General features: G+C 43.1%; 1 protein-coding gene across 6 annotated transcripts in view; it reads right to left on the reverse strand.

The window, feature by feature from the left end:
* PKP4 (plakophilin 4) overlaps positions 1 to 18,062 on the reverse strand; it is a 238,895-nt gene that overhangs the window by 127,165 nt on the left and 93,668 nt on the right. For 4 of the 6 annotated variants that reach the window (XM_075070216.1, XM_075070214.1, XM_075070213.1 and 1 more), the window contains one exon: positions 2,155 to 2,189. In XM_075070216.1, the coding sequence (XP_074926317.1) occupies positions 2,155 to 2,189 (35 nt within the window). Of the gene's footprint in view, positions 1 to 2,154; positions 2,190 to 4,520; positions 4,591 to 18,062 lie in introns of all 6 variants that reach the window. The other 2 variants (XM_075070218.1, XM_075070217.1) reach the window with 1 other exon arrangement.

The following is an 18,062-nucleotide window of genomic DNA, read 5'->3' on the forward strand; positions in this document are numbered from 1 at the left end:
CACTGGCCAGGTAGACAGGAAAAGCCCCGTGAACTTTTGAATTTCATTTCCTGTTTGCCCAGCGTGGAGAGCTCTGATCAGCTCACGGGGTGACCATGCAGTCCCAGAATCCAAAAAGAGCTCCAGCATGGACTGTACGGGAGATAACTGGATCTGATTGCTGTATGGGGAGACAAATCTGTTCTATCAGAGCTCTGTTACAGAAGACGAAATGACAAAGCATTTGAAAAAATCTCCAGGCTATGATAGAAAGAGGCCACAGCAGACAATCAGCACAGTGCTGCGTGACAAGCGTAACGGAAAGCCCAAAGAATCAAATGGACGCTCATGGAGGGAGGGAGGGGGGACTGAGGACTCCAGCTATCCCACAGTCCCCCGCAGTCTTCGAAAAGCATTTGCATTCTTGGCTGAGCTCCCAATGCCTGAAGGGTCAAAAACATTGTCCGGGATGGTTCAGGGTATATCTCGTCAATTTACCCCCCCCACCGAGCCCCCATGAAAGAAAAGGGAAAAAATCGTTTCTTGCCATTTTTCAATGTCACCGTATGTCTACTGCATGCTGCTGGTAGACGCGGTGCTGCGGCAGCTGAACAGCAGCATCCCCTCCCTTCCTTTCCTGATGGCAGATGGTACAAAATGGTAGAAAACCGTCATTCATCAGCCGTGAGTGCTCCTGGCTGGCCTTGGTGAGGTCGGCCAGGGGCGCCTGGGTAAAAATGGGAATGACTCCCAATCATTCCTGGCAGATGGTACAGAATGGCTGGTAACCGTCTCATCATAGCAACTGGAGGCTGAGCTCTATCAGCCCCCCCCCTTTCATGTCTAAAGAAAAGATTCTGTACTGCTGGACTATCATAGCAGTGGGAGGCTTCCTCCCCCTCATTTTATCTCACTAAAGTCAGTGTTTCTTATCTCCTTAAAAAGTCATTTTTTATTATTCATCACACAAATGGGGGACACTGCTACATGGTAGCCAGGAGGGTGGGGGAGGAGGGAAGCAACGGGTGGGGTTGTTGCAGGGGCATCCCTAGAATGGCATGCAGCTCATCATTTCTGCGGGATCTCTGGGGCTCTGACCCGGAGCGGCTGTGCTCTCTGGCTCTCTAGTGGACTTGCCCCATATTCTAGGCAGGACTGACTCTATTTTTAGACAAACATAAAGAAGGGAATGACCCGGGGAGTCATTCCCATTTTTGTCCATGCGCGCCCCTGGCCGACCTCAGCGAGGCCAGCCAGGAGCACCCATGACAGCAGCAGACGGTACAAAATGATTGATAATCGTCATCGCCAATCTTTCCAATTGCAAAATGGTACAAAATGATTGACGGTCATCTCATCACCAATTTACAATGGCAGACGGTACAATATGGATGGTAACCATCTCTGCTACCTTGCAAAGGCAAATGAATGCTGCTGTGTAGCACTGCAGTACTGCCTGTCAGCAGCATCCAGTACACATACGGTGACAGTGACAAAAGGCAAAACAGACTCCATGGTTGCCATGCTATGGCGTGCCAGGGCAATCCAGGGGAAAAAGGGCGCGAAATGATTGTCTGCCGCCGCTTTCACAGAGGAAGGATTGAGTGACGACATTTACCAGAATCACCCGCGACACTGTTTTTGCACCATCATGCATTGGGGTCTCAACCCAGAATTCCAATGGGCAGGGGAGACTGCGGGAACTATGGGATAGCTACCCACAGTGCAACGCTCCAGAAATCGAGGCTAGCCTTGGTACATGGACACACACCACCAAATTAATGTGCTTAGTGTGGCCGTGTGCACTCGACTTTATACAATCTGTTTTACAAAACCAGTTTCTGTAAAATCGGAATAATCCCGTAGTGTAGACATACCCTTAGTTTCATTTTTCTCTCAGGAAAATTAAAAGGCACAAGAAACTACCATACAGAAAAAATTATAAATAGACTAATTGGAATATACTTTACAAAAATAAAAGGTAACACATAAGTGTAAACAAAAGTATATAAAAAACCCACTACTTTGCACAAGATGCTTTCAACAGATACATAGTATTTGTGCTATCAAGGTTAATATTCAGTTTACTTTAGAACAAATTATGAGAGAATGCTAGGAAAATAAATTGCTTTTTTAAACCATAAGATGAAAAGTTTACATAGAAAAAGATTGTACCTGCTGATCTCCAAGGAAATGACTTCTCAGTAGAGCTACAGAAAAAGGGGAAAAAAAGTTATATTTATTTCCCTTAATCACCAACGTTAAAAAGGGAGCTATTTTGGATTTATAAACTAAACATTATTTCTTAATATGAAACTATCCAAAAACCAGCAAAGAATAAATAAAAAAAAACACAGATGTTTCTTAAGTAAATGTTACTAATGTCGTGCTTCCTATTCTGCACAATTTAACATTCAGAATCATTGTGAGTTATACTCTATTGTATTAATCATAGGAAATGCCTCTAAATATTTCACAACAGTAACTGGTATTTAAATCTATCTGCAATAGGATTGATAAGTGCATGACTTATGATATACATTGCATACCTGAGGTGTAACATCATCAATATAATGCTGTAAAACATTTTGTAAGATTCTGTATGAAGGACACTATATTGAAATAAACTACAACTAACAAAGGCTGATGAAAAATTTTAGCAGATGTATTCTATTATTTTCCAAAGCAGTTTTCTGATGTCTAGTACATTATGACTGATGAAAAGTAAAATATTAGTTATATAACTGAATATGCATATTTTTGAAAGTTAAGACAGACAAAACAATTTTAGATGCTCAAGGATATACACGACCTGTGCAATAAAGTCTTACCAGATAAGTATGTTATCAGGATAGCTCTACAACTGTACATTCTTTCACATTATGAATTTATGACCATTTAAACTCTTCCTCCCTCCACATTAACATTTTCAGATTTTAATATATATTGGAATACTACCACATTTGCAGGTGGATGAGAAATTCAAATTAGCATATCTGTGTGTTTCATTAGAAGAATTTATGCAAAATAAAAGTATTTCCACACACTAGGTACAACTGACAAGCTTTTAAAAACAGTCAATGCAAAATGATAGATTTAGTAGAGTACTACAAAATATTCCAAAATACCCTTATGCTTGAAGACAAAAAGGACTCTCCCTAACATCAGTTTTCCACAATATTCTAGAAAAACGGGAAGTGGAAAGCTGGTCAGAATATTTCTGTTACATCATGCTACTTTCTAAATTGGCTCTCTTTTTTTCCTTTATAACTCATCACCTCTGCCACATTACACAACAAAAATCTCAGCAACTCAGTTTGAACTGAGAAAGCTAGCTGGTTATCGTCTTTCAAAGTAAGCATGTATATAGGACCTTTCTTGGTCCTCTTGTGAAGAAATACTGCCATTCATGCTCAACTGTGCCAACTTGTGTTCTGTGACACAAATGGGACCTATAATTAGAACCATGTTTAACCAAAACCAGGATTCAAATCCAGGTCTCAAGAAGAAAAGCTACTCTATCTACAGAGGGCTAATATCTCCTTTTTTATACTGCTAGTCCCTCAGTCCTCAGTAATTTCTTGTACTTCTTGGGGGGTATCCAAGCCAATATTGTGTTAACCCTTACTTTCAATATTTTGCAAAATGCTAAAAAATTGCATTAGACTGAAATTTAGCATGTAAGATTACAGCTAAGGAGTGATCTGGGAAGGAAGATTGCCAGATATTCTTGTCATTTGATGGTATAATAATAGAAGTTTAGGTTAAAATGTTTATTCAAGCTGCCTTACATCTTTATTTACACTATGCCATATTTTCTATAAAGGCTGTGAAGAAAGAAGTGGTCCAACACTGTTGAAAGTCTAGTTCTTGCATACATTTCATATTGTCTGAAAGGCACCATTATGCCAGACTTTAATTTGGATCAAGAGGTTGGGTATACCTGAATTTAGATATGACAATCAGTCACTTTACACTACCACTGTTGCATGAGCTTAACTGTCAGAAAGGGTGAATGTACTGCTGTTTTCACAAACACTCCTTCCCCTGCTTGCAATTCCCATCTCTACCCCAATTCCAACTCATTTGTCTAAACCCCCATTCCTCTCATGAAAAGTATACTGCTATCTCACTTCAAAAATAATTACCCTGAATAGTTTTTCCACAGCCAAGGAACTGAGTCCTTTCACTTTAAATAAAAATTAAGGGTACTTTAATTTTGAATATGAACATATAGTTATGCATAAGTTCAGTGTTTTATTCAGGTAGACTTTGTGCCTAGACACACAGATGTACAAGTCAGCCAAGTAAACTGTAGTCAACCGTACTGGCTTTTAGCCTGCAAACTAAACTTTACAGCTGTATGTGAGTGCAAACATTAAAAATGATCTTCATAAGAACAAACATGAAAATCCACATTCAAGTTGTGACTGAATTTAGTTTAATATACATGTGCAGAGTGAACAGATTTGTGTTATCCAGGATTGAATGCTGAAATCTAATCTTTCTACATGCATTTGCTCTTTACTGTACACACTCACTTGGATTTATTGAGTTCTGTATCATTCATTGTCCTCAGCCTACACTCCAACACTTGCCTTCATCAAAACTCTAAGAAATATAAAGAAGTTATTCAGAATGACAGACATTGTAGCTATCAGTGTCATAATCTTAATATCTCCCTAAACATCAGAATACATCCCACCTATCAGGATCTCTAATTTTCCTACTAGAGGTTAAAGCAGCTTCAGCCCTATTTATTGGGATGGTGCTGATCACATTGTGGTGATGGGTGAGGGTGAAAAAAGCTTAACACAGAAAGCTGGGCCCTTGCATACACAAGTTTGTGAAAGTGATTCCCTCTGCTCCCCCCAGTGAGTACCTGGAAGGCTGGGCTTTCTGCATTTGCAGGATTTGTGAGAGTCTAAGGGCTTGTCTGCACATAAAACACTGCAGTGGCGCTGCTGAACAACTACAGCACTTCAGTGAAGACACTACCTCTGCTGATGGGGAGCATTTGCACATTGGTGTAGATATTCTACCTCCCTGAGAAGCAGTAGCTGTGTCAGTGGGAGAAGTCTTAAAAAGAATCCTTAAAAAGAGGTTTTATACTTAAACATAATCCGTTGCTTATGGAGCAATATGAAAAAACAGAGGTATCACACACTGGTCATTTGTCACACATTTTGATGGCTTGTCTCATATTGCCAAACTTTAAGGTAGAGAGGTATGATTGCTGATGATGATACATGAGCCAGGAAGAAACATGTTACTTACTCTACAGTAATTGTGGTCTTCGAGATACTGTAGTCAGCGTGGATCCCATTAGAGACATACATACACCTCACGAGTCTGAGTCACTTTCTTTTTTGGCTAGCAGTGTCCACTGTGCTTCCACAGAAGGAAATAAAGGGCAGAGAAGCCCTGACCCTCCCTCAATTCCCTCATAGTTCAAAGCCTGTGTTGCTGAGGACTCAAAAGTGGAGATGGAGGCCAGGTCATGGGATCCACACTGACTAAACATCTTGAAGAACCACAATTATTGCAGGGTAAGTGACCGTTCATTCTTCAATTATGTGTCAGTGTAGATTCCACTATACGGCAAAACAGAACCCCACCCCCATCCCAATGGTGGGAGAAAGAAGTCTCAGCGATGTCAGTCAGAGAATGAATCCCTGCTCTTCCATATCTGGCATCTGCCCTGGCAGCCATGACAAGAGCATAGTTCTTAATGGTTAAAGGATTGCTCCACATGTTTGTTTCACAGACCTCATGGCATGGGACATATCTGAAACAGGTTAAAGATGTTGCCCTGCTAGAGTGAGCCTTGCTGTTCAGAGAGAGACTTAAACCAACTGACAGTAGACGGAAATATACCATGATCCACTTCAAGAGTCTTTAGGACAAGATAGCCTGGTCTCTTGAAGTGGCAGACAAAGCTACAATAAGGCAGGGAGAGAGTCTGAAAGTTTTGATCCTGTTGAGATAGTGGAGAGGGCCCTGGAAACATCCAGGGAGTGAAGAGTGAAGTTTTGGTAAGAATACTTGTTGGGTGGAATTCTGAGACTGCTTAAGAGATGAACATTGGGTGTGGTTTCATCACACTGTGTTCCTATGGAAGAACATGTATGGTGGGTTGGCCATCAGGGCCTAGAGCTTACTGACTCTCCAGGCTGACATGATGGCCATAAGAAAGACCATCTTGATAGTGAGGTGGTACACGTGCTCTGATAATGATTTGAAAGAAGGCTCCATAAGCTGCAGGAAGACAGTGTTTAGGTCCCATGTGGAAGTCGGGGCTCTCACTGGAAGTGTCAGGAACTGTGAAGGAGATGGTCATGCCTAGTGGTCGGAGCTGCACCAGTCATGCTAGTAGTCAGTGCTGGATTCAGGAGTCCAGGTGGGTGGGGTTGGAGTGAGGCTGGAGTAGGACTAGGAGCAGGGCTGGAGGAAGAGCAAGAGTGGAGCAGTCTAAGGCTTGAGGAGCCCATTGCCACCATCATGCAGGAATGACTTCCAAGTCCCACAGAGACACTGAGCAGACTGAGCTGCTGCTCCTCCTGTGAGGCTTATATACCTGGTCTGGGAATTGCAAGACCAGTTCTTGGCTTGTGGATTGGCTGGTGCCTAGCACAGGGACGACTTATCACCTTGCAGGAGAGCAGGTATGGAAATGGTTTTTGATGCACTTGCAAATATAGGGTCTGAGACTTTTTTATTCCTTAGTTAGGTTTTTATAATTGGGGCACGTCTTTGCTATGTCAGATACTCAATATTCACATGGACTTGGGTTTGCTGCTTACACAGGGTTACTGTCAGAATTTGTTACGTGACTTAAGAATGAATACATCACTTCCATCTGTCCTTTAATTTTTGTGTTAAATGTCTACGACAAGAACACATTTTCAACAATATAGTGCTTTTTATGCTTTCAAATTCTTGCTGTAGATCATCTCCCAATAGAATGGCATATATTCACCTCTAGATACCTGAAATATACATCAAAACTACCACTGAAAAACATGAAAAGTACAATATAATGGGGTCTTACATTTCTTTTATTTTTTATTAAAACAGGTTACCCATGTTTTTCACTTCAATAATTTTCAACTCATCTTCAATGCCCATTTTATTCTTCAGTTTTCTGGACAGTAAAAACGCTGATGCAGAGAGTGTCTTCATGATTACGGTGTTAGTAGAGTGCCTAGGATTATGGGGCTGGGAACTGACCAAGTCCTAGGTACTATGGCATGATAAATGTTAAGCAAATAAATAAATAAATAAATAAATGAAAGAACGAACTATTTCAGAAATCAGCATTAAGTATTTCCAAAGATTTAAGAGTCCTTAAATGGCACTTTAGTAAAGCGTTATCTCACCACAATTATCATGGAATCCATTGTCCTTTTTATATAAGGGTACGTTACATATGTATGTCTGATACAGATAAAAAGAAAAACAGTCCTACAATATGCTTTTGGTGTGATTGCTGTGGGGATTGAATCTAGGACCTGAGGATCTGAAAGTATGAGCACGTACTGGTGGAACTAAAGGACCAGATCCACTGAAACTGGATGTAACAGTTTTACCAGTGATGCTGCATTTCGCTTAGCCTAAATTTGCAAAATAATAGCCTGGCGAGAACTGGCTGGAGACACATAAAATTTTCCCATACGAGAAATCCATTTGCATTCTGAAATTCTTTCTGAAAATTTAATAAAAAAAAAAAGGCAAACTATTTCAGTAATGTTTTTCATAAGTGCCTAATTTAGAAAACAGAAAATTGCTGTTTCTCTCCATCAATCTTGTCATTTTCCATTTGCTATTAACATATTAGCATTTGGAAACTTGCGTGTCTCTGTTTAGTTAACTTATTTATTTACTGCTGTAGGTCCTGTTCTCAATCTGACTCCCCTCCACTCTGTTACCCTCACTTTTTGTAATTTAGGATTGTAAGCCATTGTGGGGCAGAACTTGTATATTGCTACTTTTTTCTGCAAAGTCCTTAGTCTCCTTTTAGGTACTATAAAAATAATAATTTGTTTATGCAGCAGCATTGACAAAATCAGCACAACTGGAAAGGAGTGATAGTTTATTGAGTAATGCTGCTTTGCGGTAAAGAACAACTTATTTTTGTGTCTATATAAACAGTTTTGGTTTTGCTTTTAATATTTAAGAAAAGAATTATAATTCAAACATTTAGAATCTAAAAGACATAATCCCCTGTAAACAGATCTAAAATACAGATTTGGAAGCTACCCTAAACTATGTGACTGTAACTTAACTTGCAGCATCTGATTCCCGATTTAAAATTTGCACCCCACACAACAACACAGCCTGAGATTAGAAAATATGGACCTGGTTCTTGTCCATTGTAAGGCTCCATTTACACAGCTCTAGCAGTGTAGAGGGGTTTTCAAGTATGTGTAAATGTAATACAGAACAGATCAAGTAGTTTGTTTGTTTTAAATACAAAAGAATTTAAGAAGATCTACATTATATGCTGCAATAACACTGAGCACCCTCTGTTTTGCAAACTAGGCGTATTTTCCATGCAGATTTAGCACATACATTTTAATGTTTTTTATTTTAGCTTTTCATGGAAATCCTATATTTTGTAACATATTTCATAAATATACAATTTTAAACAAGCACCATTAGAGAAAGGGAGGCTTACTTATGACTCCAGTGTTTAGAACTTAAGTTTTGAACTAAAAAAATCACCTATATCTATTTGAGAATGCCCAGTAAATATGTAGAATAGATAGTTCTTTTTAAACACGATAATATCCTCTGCCAAAACATGTTAAACAAAATGACAAATTACACATTTCCAATAAATTCAAAATGTATACATCAAGGGGTGCCAAATTTTATTTTTTGGCAACCCTGAACTTCATGGCAACAGGATAACAGTGAGGCGCTCCCAGAATCTGCATTAGGACCAGTGTTTTAAATATTTTTGTTAATGGTCTGGAAACCTTGCGCACAGGGTTGGGTGCAGCCTCAGCACTGAGTCCATGTCCCAGGAGGGAGCTGTACAGTGATCTTCCACCTCTGTGAAGCAAGTGGCCTGTGCTGTCCAATGCCATGCTGGAGCCTCCACATTTATGTGAGAATTGAAATTTACAGAATTTTGCAGAATTTTAAATTATTGTGCACAGAATTTAATTTTTTGGCACAGAATGCCCTCAGGAGTAAACTTCATCCTGAATTAACACAGAAATTAAATAATAATTATAATTTTAGATAGCTAGAAACATTAAGGAAATCAGAGCACCTGAGATGCACAAAATGCCTCCTTCAGACAGAGATATCTTGCTGCATGCAGCAAGTGGAACGTCCTATACCAGCTCGGATGGGACAATCAAGTGAAGTCAGGAATGCCTTGCGTGCCACTGCTTCTCAGATGGACCGTGATTCCCTTGACTTTCCCTTGTAGTCTGCTTGGTCTCACCTACATTGCTCAACACTTTGACACTCTTAGAGAAATGATGCCATTAACACACACAAAGATATTTTATAAATGAAGAGTATCTTAGGTTTCTTTTATAGGAAAATGTTTAATACTTGATGGTGTAGAATATTTTACTGAATTCATCTAGAATGTTTTTTTTAAACAATAAATCTGCACATTATATTTTATTTATATTGTGGAAAAGGAAATAATATATTACACACAGCAGAGAAAACAAGCCATTCAAATAGTTATGAAAAACCATTCATTTTAAAATCAAAAGTCTTCATACAGCTACTGTATTAGATTGTTAGAATTAGCTTGAATTCTTCAGTTTAATAGGAATGCTGGCTGAATTTCCGTCAGCATAAATGCCATACAGGACTTTTAGATACACATTTTTAATTCCAGTTGGTAGGGACCATTGTCATTTGGATTTTTACGTCCCAAAGGAAACTGACTTGTGTCAGAAATTGTTTGCAATCAGACTGGCAATGAGAAGTAATTAAAAATGGTTGCTCGAAGAGCTGTGCTTCAGTGAGCTGCTCCAAATAAAACTACTTCTGGAGGTCTGTATCTCTACCATTCACTGCCTGCAAAATTGATTTGTTGACAAGGTACTATACTGTCAAAGTGCAACCAAAGTTTTGTTTTCTTTTTGTTAAAAGGTTAAATGACACCTGGTATTGTCACCAGTAACAAATGTGCATTTAGTTCTTTACAGTTAAATACAAAAATATTTATGTGGTGTAATAAAGTTAAGAGTTCTACTTCCCAACAGTACAAAATTTTCCCAACAGTACAAAATTTTCATCAGCTAGATGGAGACAGTAACTAGTGAGGAGAGGGAAATGAGCTGGCTACATGATGCAACAGGTTAATGCAACTAGCCTTCCACCTGGGAGAATAGGCAGCCTGTTTAATAAAAGTTTAATTATCTCTTCCTAGTATGTATAGACTTCTGTCTGAATCACAGAATTATCACACAATCTGATAAAGCTGACTCTAAGGCTCTCTCTCCACACCAGAGCCTAAGCCAGCAAAGCTCTGTAGGCATAGCCTAGTACAGATGTAAGCTGACAGGTTTTCCTCTATCGGTACAGTAATAACCACTCCCCCAACCAACATTAGCTAAGCACTCTTCTGCTGGCATGGATGGATCTGTAAGGAGTGGGGAGGGGCCATGTTCCCTCTAATTTTTCCCACCCATGTGCGGAATAAATTTGGTTAGGTGCACCAATATGAAGGTGATGTGTCACACAACAAAATTCATGGAGTGCGGGAGGGGGCTCATGGTTGGGGCAGAGGGTTGGGGTACAGAGGTGTGAGGCCTGGGATTGCGGGCTCTGGGGTAGGGGCTGGGGGTTTGGGATGCAGGAAGGTGCTCCAGGGCTACAGCGGGGAGAAAGGACTCTCCCCAGCTCTGTCTCTCTGCAGCAGCACCTGGGCTGGAGGGGGAAAGGTGCCTCTCCCCACCGGGGCAGCTCCATGGCTGGGGCTGAAGGATAGGCACCCATCCCTCATCCCCAACAGGCTTGGGCCGGGGCTGGGTGCCTGGGTCTGGGCCAGGCCAGGGCGCCCCAGCTGTGCCTGGATCCGGTCTAGGTCACACTGCCCCAGCTGTGGCTGTGGCTGGGCTGGGCTGTGCCACCCCAGCTGTGGCTGGGTTCTGGCACCCCAGTGTGGTAGGTTTGAGCCATAGCAGAGTTGGGGCCGGGCGGCCCTGGCCACAGCAGGTTGGGGCCAGGGGAGATGGGCAACCCTCCCACGGCTGTGGCAGGTCCCCGTGAGGGTTCCCTGAGTGCCTGTGCAGCGCTAAATAGGCTGCTGCATGGCTGTGCAGCTTACAGGGAACTTAGGGAAGGTGGGAGATCGTGTGGTTTCAGGCACACGATTTTTTTCCCACATTCCTAGCCAACACAACAGCTATGTCAGCATAACTTTGTAGTGCGGGCAAGGAATAAATATACTTGTGATTTCAGAGGGTGTCAATGAAAACCTGAAGACACTAACAGATTATCTATGTATAAATAAAATTATTGCAGAGGAAACTTTTTGACATGCAAGTGACAAAATACTAATAGATTGTGGCTCTCAGATGCCACTGAAATAAGGCTGCTCCTCTCTGTCACCGGCACATAACTGTGACTCAGGCCTGGTCTACACCACGAAGTTAGGTTGCATTGACCTAGTTGTGCATGTATCTACACTTAAATTTATCTCCCACGATGTAAGCACCCTGTTACGACAACGCACCATCATCTCCCCAAGTTGCACTGAGCCATGGTCAATATACTGAGGTTGACGCAGCACAAGAGCGGACACTATGTTACTTATGTTTACTCTAACAGTCCTCCAACAGCTGTCACACAATACCAGACACTGACTACGCTGGTCACCTTTGTGAAATCAACTGCCCAGGGGTCACAATGACTAGAAGGCACCCCCTCTCCTTTAAAGCCCTTAGAATTTTTGAAATGCCTTTTCCTGATTGTCTAGGATCGTGAGCACATCAAGCAGCTCTCCATTGTTGTATGCAGCTGCCCATGTGGGCTCCAGGCTCTAGATGCTCTCTGGTCTGGAGTACATAGGAAATATTAGATCTCCTGGGTCTGTGAGGAGAAGAGACTGTGCAGGCACAGCTATGGACCAGTAGAAACATGGACATCTATGGGCAGATTGTATGGGGGATGCAGGTGAATGGGTACCAAAGGGATCAGCAACAAGTCTGCATAAAAGTGAAGGAACTGCATCAGGCATATCAAAAAGCCAGAGAGGCCAACAGGCAATCTGGTGCCAAGCTGCAGACAAAGAGTTCCATGCCATAGGCAAGGATACCTCTGAGGAGCCTGAGTCTCAGGCCACTGGTATGAACAGCGAGGATGAGGAGGTAGAGGAGAAAAAGGGGATGTGACTAGGGAGACTAGCTATCATGCAGTACCTGTTCGGAATTCCAGCACAGTCCAGCCAGTCCCAGCAGTCGAGCACAGGTGAAATGAAGGAGAAGGATCCTCGGATAAGTGTGTAATTCTATTTCCCATTACATGATGTACTGATGGTGCCAACTTTAACAGACTACACCTAGTTACTTTTCATTAATGTACTTGTACTAGGAGAGGTAACAGTACAGAGAGAAGTAGCATTGTTATGTTTTTCATTCCTGGGAGGACTGCGGAGGGAGGAACAGAACAGTTTGTTTATGCACACAAGGACGTCCCTTGAATCCTCCTGAGACTTCTCGATAAAACTGTCAGAGAGGTACTCTGCAGTCCTCTCCAGATGATTTGTTTCTAGGGAGGGAAGTCTTACTTCTTTCTTCATATGATACTTTACCCACCTCAGTTGGGGATAACTATGGCAGGAACCATTGTACTATGCAGGCTAGCAGCAAATGGGCCTGGATGACTTCGGCAGGCCAGAAGCACCTGTGCTCTCTGTACCTTTGTTACCCTCAGGAGCGAGATATTAGCAAAAATCATCACCGCCTGTGGCAAATGGTGCTTGTACTCAGTACTATTGCCCTAGATTCATAGTTTCATGCAACCGAGCAATTCTCTCCTCATTTCCCTCATCCCTGGTGGGCCACAGTCACCATGGCTGGTGCTGAGAGTGGTGCCGTGAACAAGCACTCTGAAGCAGAAGCATCACTAAACATGTCTTGTTTAAAAGTTATGGGGAGCAAAAGTAGTGAGTTCTGAATCTTTACTTTTACTTTCCATTGTGACTATACTGACAGTGGTACCTCTGTGTATTTTATCTACAGCTGCTGCTGCTGCAGCCTTGAGGGGATCCCCCTCCGTACTTGTGGATCCCCTGAACCAGATAAGGAGGAGAAAGGAGAGGACTCGGGACGACAAGTTCAATGAAATCTTGCAAGCCAGTGCTGCATTAGATTATGAGCAAAGGGCTGGAGGGTGAACATTGCAGACAACCTGGAGAAGGAAACAGCGGATTGGAGAAAAGCCCAGGTATCACAGCAGGAAAAGGGAGAGGATGATGCACCAGGACATAATGGGTCTTCTCTGGCAGGAAACACAGATGCGACCACCTCTTGGGGACCTACAGGTTCAACAATCACAAGCTTGCCCTCCTTTGCAGTTTATAAAAACGCCATTAAAGCACCTCCTTATGCCCCCACTTCAATATTCCATGTGGTATCAGTGGCTGCATCCCTATCCCTACCACTCCACCCGGGGTACGTTAAGGAAAACCAGATTCACATACACTGACCTGAGAGAGCCAGGGTTGCTGTTTGTGCAGGTAAAATGGACATCAGTGTTCTTTCCCCTTGTTAAGTTCTGTTCCATACATTTATTAATGTAACGTATTTGCTTTTAGCTTGCATAGAATTTTCTTTGCACTAATTTTGTTGCTGAATAAAATTCTATTTGTTCACAATATATGCTGCAAAGTGTCCAGCAGTTGTGAAACCACCTACTTACTTGTTACTGCACAAAGTGACACAACCCATAGGATCAGTGATAAACAGTGTAATAATCATAAATGTACACAAGCCCAGCACAATTCTTGACAGGCCCCAGAACAGCAGGGTGAGGTAGAGCCCAGTACACCACCATGCATTACTGTGGATCACTATTAAAAGTGCTCTTTCAAAGCTTCTCTAAGCAATATAGGTCTATGTTGAGTTCTTCTGATAGAGCTTGTGTCTGGCTGTTTAAACTCCGCAGACAGTCGCTCTCCCTCCACACAGGCAATACATTTTCCCCCTTTGCTTCACAGATATTATGAAGTTCACAGCAGGGAGCTATAACCATTGGGTTTTTTTTCCCATTCAGATCCAATCTTGTGAATAAACAATGCCAGCAGCCCTTCAATCTACTGAAAGCACATTCAACTGTCATTCTGCACTGCTGAGCCAGTAGCTGAATCTATTTTTCGCAGAAGGCAAACCCACAGCCAAACTAGGGCTGCTCCCTCACCTGCTCCTCCTCCAGTCCCCGCAGAGTAGGTGGACAGCGCCTGCTCTGCCTCAACCATCAGGTGAACATCTCCTGCTTCCAGGCCTTGCAGAGATCTCTTGTGGGGAAGGTAGTCTGGCACGGAGGAGGTTAGTGCATACCTTCTTTAGCTGCCTCCAAGGGCACAGATATGACCACCAGCTCTTCTACCTCCACAGAGCCCCTGCTACACAACCCCCATTTCGGTATGAAGGTGGTGGAGCCCCCCTCGGTGCACCAGAGGTTGGTCCTGGCTGGTGCCACCAGGATCATAGGCCTCCTGGACTATGACTGGAGGGACTGGGTAGACCCCCTGGTGCTCAGTCAGCCCATGGGGCTCTCCACCCCTTGTGTCCACCAGGTATACTCCAGAAGGTGAGGGCAGCCTTACTGCTTTGCCTCTCGAGCAGGTCCTGTGGGAGGGTACTCCCTAGCTGCCCTCCGGACCTCGCCATTGGGTCCCGACCTTGTGAGCCCCACCCCGGCCAGCCACTCTGCAACACCTTAGCTGGCTGCATGACCTGCAGCCAGTGTCTCTGAACTGCGCCTAGAAAACAAAATGTATGTGTTCGTGCTCCATACTCGTAATTTCCTCATCCTCCTGTCACGCCTCAGTATCAAGCAGTAGGACCTCCTTCCAACTGTGGAGGATGAGGAGCCCCAGTGGGCCAGCCAGCATTCTACCCTCAGCCCGCTGGGAATATTAGTTGGCAGCTCCTTCATGGAGCCATGAGCACACGCATGTATTTGGTGCAATTCACCATCATCCCCACACTTGCCCTTTTTGCGATGTGAAGGAGATCCTGGCACACATTTACATTGAGTGAGCAAGGTTGCAGCCCCTTTTCTGGCTTCCTCAGAACCCTCTTCTCAGGTTTTTACTGCACTTCTCTGCACACCCCATCCATTGGCCCACAAAGTCGTGAGATCTCCTTGTCAACCTTCTCCTGGCACTGGCCAAAGTGGATGTCCATCGTACGAGAAGGAGGGCTGTTGAATGGGGAGGTGCTTTGTGACTGTGGGGCCTATTTCCATTTCTCCCTGAAGTCATGCATCAGGGCAGAGTTCCTCTGAGCTGCATCTACTGGCTCTCTGAATGCCTTTGAGGAGCAGTGAGGTGCTGGGGTTCTCTGTTAGGAGTCCTCCCTTCCGGCTCCCTGATTTTGACACTTCTGTCCCTGCTTTCTCATTTGTTGCCCCCTGAATTTACTTGAGTCCTGGGTTCAATAGTTCCTCCTCTTAGTCTGGAGGAGGAGCCTTTAGATGTAGGTGGACCCAACCTCAGTAGGTGCCCCTCCAACAGAGCCACAGTGAGTCATCACTCAGGCATGCGGCAATGACTCAGCTGCACTAACTTACCCTTCCACAAAAAAAGTCTCCAGTCATGTGGCAGCATCCTGTCCCTGAGCATAGCCTGGGTCAGATGACCCACAGGCTCAGGTATTTCCCCAACCTCACTAAAACTGCAAATCAGTCTGTTCAACAGCACTACACAGCCAGGAACCCTCCTACTACGTCTCAGTGTAACACTCTCTCTAGACTTCCAGCCTTGCCTAAGCCCTGTTCCAGCCTTGTCCTTGCCCTACTCTGACCTCCAGTCCTGTTACTGACCTGCTCCAGCCTTGCTTCTACCTTCTGACCCCCAGCTTTGACCTTTGGCTTGTATCAGGACTCTGGCTATAGTACTTGGCTAGCCCATGGACTCTCATCTGGGTTCTGACCTTGGCCAGTCACCAGAGTTTATTTCCAACACTACACTCAGGCCAACCCTCACCTCAATCTCGACCCTACATACAGCTTTAATCTCATCTCCAACCACTAAGCATGACTTCCAGGAGGCAGCACCTGACACTTGGTACTTATGAGGTGGTTAATGTACAGGGAACAAGGGGAGGGCTGGGTCCCCCAGGATTACTAATGGCATTTCAACATTGCCAATGGCAAAACTCTGGTCGGTGAAGAACATCCCTGCTTGTAGCTTTCTGAAGAGTCCTGCATTCTTTCTGAAGAGTTCTGCATTCTTAAAGATGCAATTGTCATACAATTTCAAAGCTTCACTAGAGATCCACCAACGCTAGCACAGCAATAGACAAGTAACCCTGTGTTGATGCACTCTGTGGCAAGGTGGTCTGGTGCCACAATAGGGATATGCATGATATCTATTGCTTTCCCACAGTTGGGGAAACTCATTGCTGCAAACTCATCCACCATGTCCTCAACATTATCAAGAGTCACAGTTCCATTTACCAGGAGATGACTAATGGGGCTGCACGCTTGGATGACAATGGATCCACTTGCATCCAGAGTGGATTTTCCAACTTCAAAATGATATCCCATGGACTGCTAGCAATCCAGAGTTGCAAGTTTCCACAGTGCAATGGCCACTTGCTTCTCCACTGTCAGTGTAACTTTCATTTGGGATTCCCTGTGCTGGAGGATTGGGGCGAGCTCAGTATGCAGACCCAGGAATGTGGCTGTGAGCATCAGAGTTCTGCAACCATTGCAAGTCATCCCAAGCCTGCATTACATGATCCCACTAGTCAGTTCTTGTTTCTTGGCCCCAGAAAAAGCTGGCTTTTGCATCTACAGCTGTTCTGTGAATGTCAACAACCTTGAACTGGGTCAGAAGCAGCATGTTCTCAACTTCATTCAATGGGTGATAGCAGAGAATAAATGAACCAAAGAGGTGGATCTCGTAGGCTACAGGACGTAATATCCAACTCCCAATTTTTATCCAAGTGCGCCCTCAATCAGCATCCAGTGCAATTGTAAAAGCAAGAAGAAAAGGGGTCAGAATGAAGCTTGGTGTTTGTGTCAATGTAAATTTAAGAACAACACTCTTCTGATTTGATATCCATAACTGCCATGAAAGCTCCGCGGGGTATACCCTTGGACAGGTGATCTTGGATTCCATACTATGAAAAAATGAAGCATTAATACCAAAAATCTTTGGATTACTATTCAATTAAGGGTTTTTTGGTAAAGTATCAATCAAATATTTCAAATCAGACATCACAAGACTGTCAAAAAATGTGTACAGTACCTTTACAATTAGCTATGAAAAAACTATGCACAAACTACCCCCAGAAAATGTATGTACTTGGAGATTTTATTAGACTCAATATTTACATATACCAAATACAAGACAAACTGGCTTAATTTAAGTGTTATTTTTTCCCCTAAGCCTCATTAGCTTAACTATGTAAACTATGTAAATGTATTAAACTACAATGGAAAGAACTGAAAGATAAATAAAACTGCATTTATGTCTAATGCAAAATGTGATTTCCTGTTTGGTAGGTGGTAGTAGGAAATAGGAATATATTTCCCGTATGTCACTGAATAAATAATACCACGTCAGTTCAACACCTGCACTGACATCCTGATTCTTTTGGATGTGATGAAGGTATGGACTATTTTTCTGGAAAACATTTAAAGGCTTGAGCCTTAAACATTTAATAGGCCTTAACTGAGATAATGTCTTTCCCTTTGAAATGAAATGGTAGCTGAGGTGAACTTGAACTTTAATGAGAGGTAACTGGAGGCAGGCCATTTTGAATGTGGGACCCTCAGGGTATGGCTACACTTACATTTTTGCAGCGCTGGTAGTTACAGCTGTGGTCGTACAGCTGTGTAGGGCCAGCGCTACAGTGTGTCCACACTGACAG

The sequence above is a fragment of the Chelonoidis abingdonii genome, chromosome 10, assembly GCF_003597395.2.
Source record: "Chelonoidis abingdonii isolate Lonesome George chromosome 10, CheloAbing_2.0, whole genome shotgun sequence".
NCBI lineage: Eukaryota > Metazoa > Chordata > Testudines > Testudinidae > Chelonoidis > Chelonoidis abingdonii.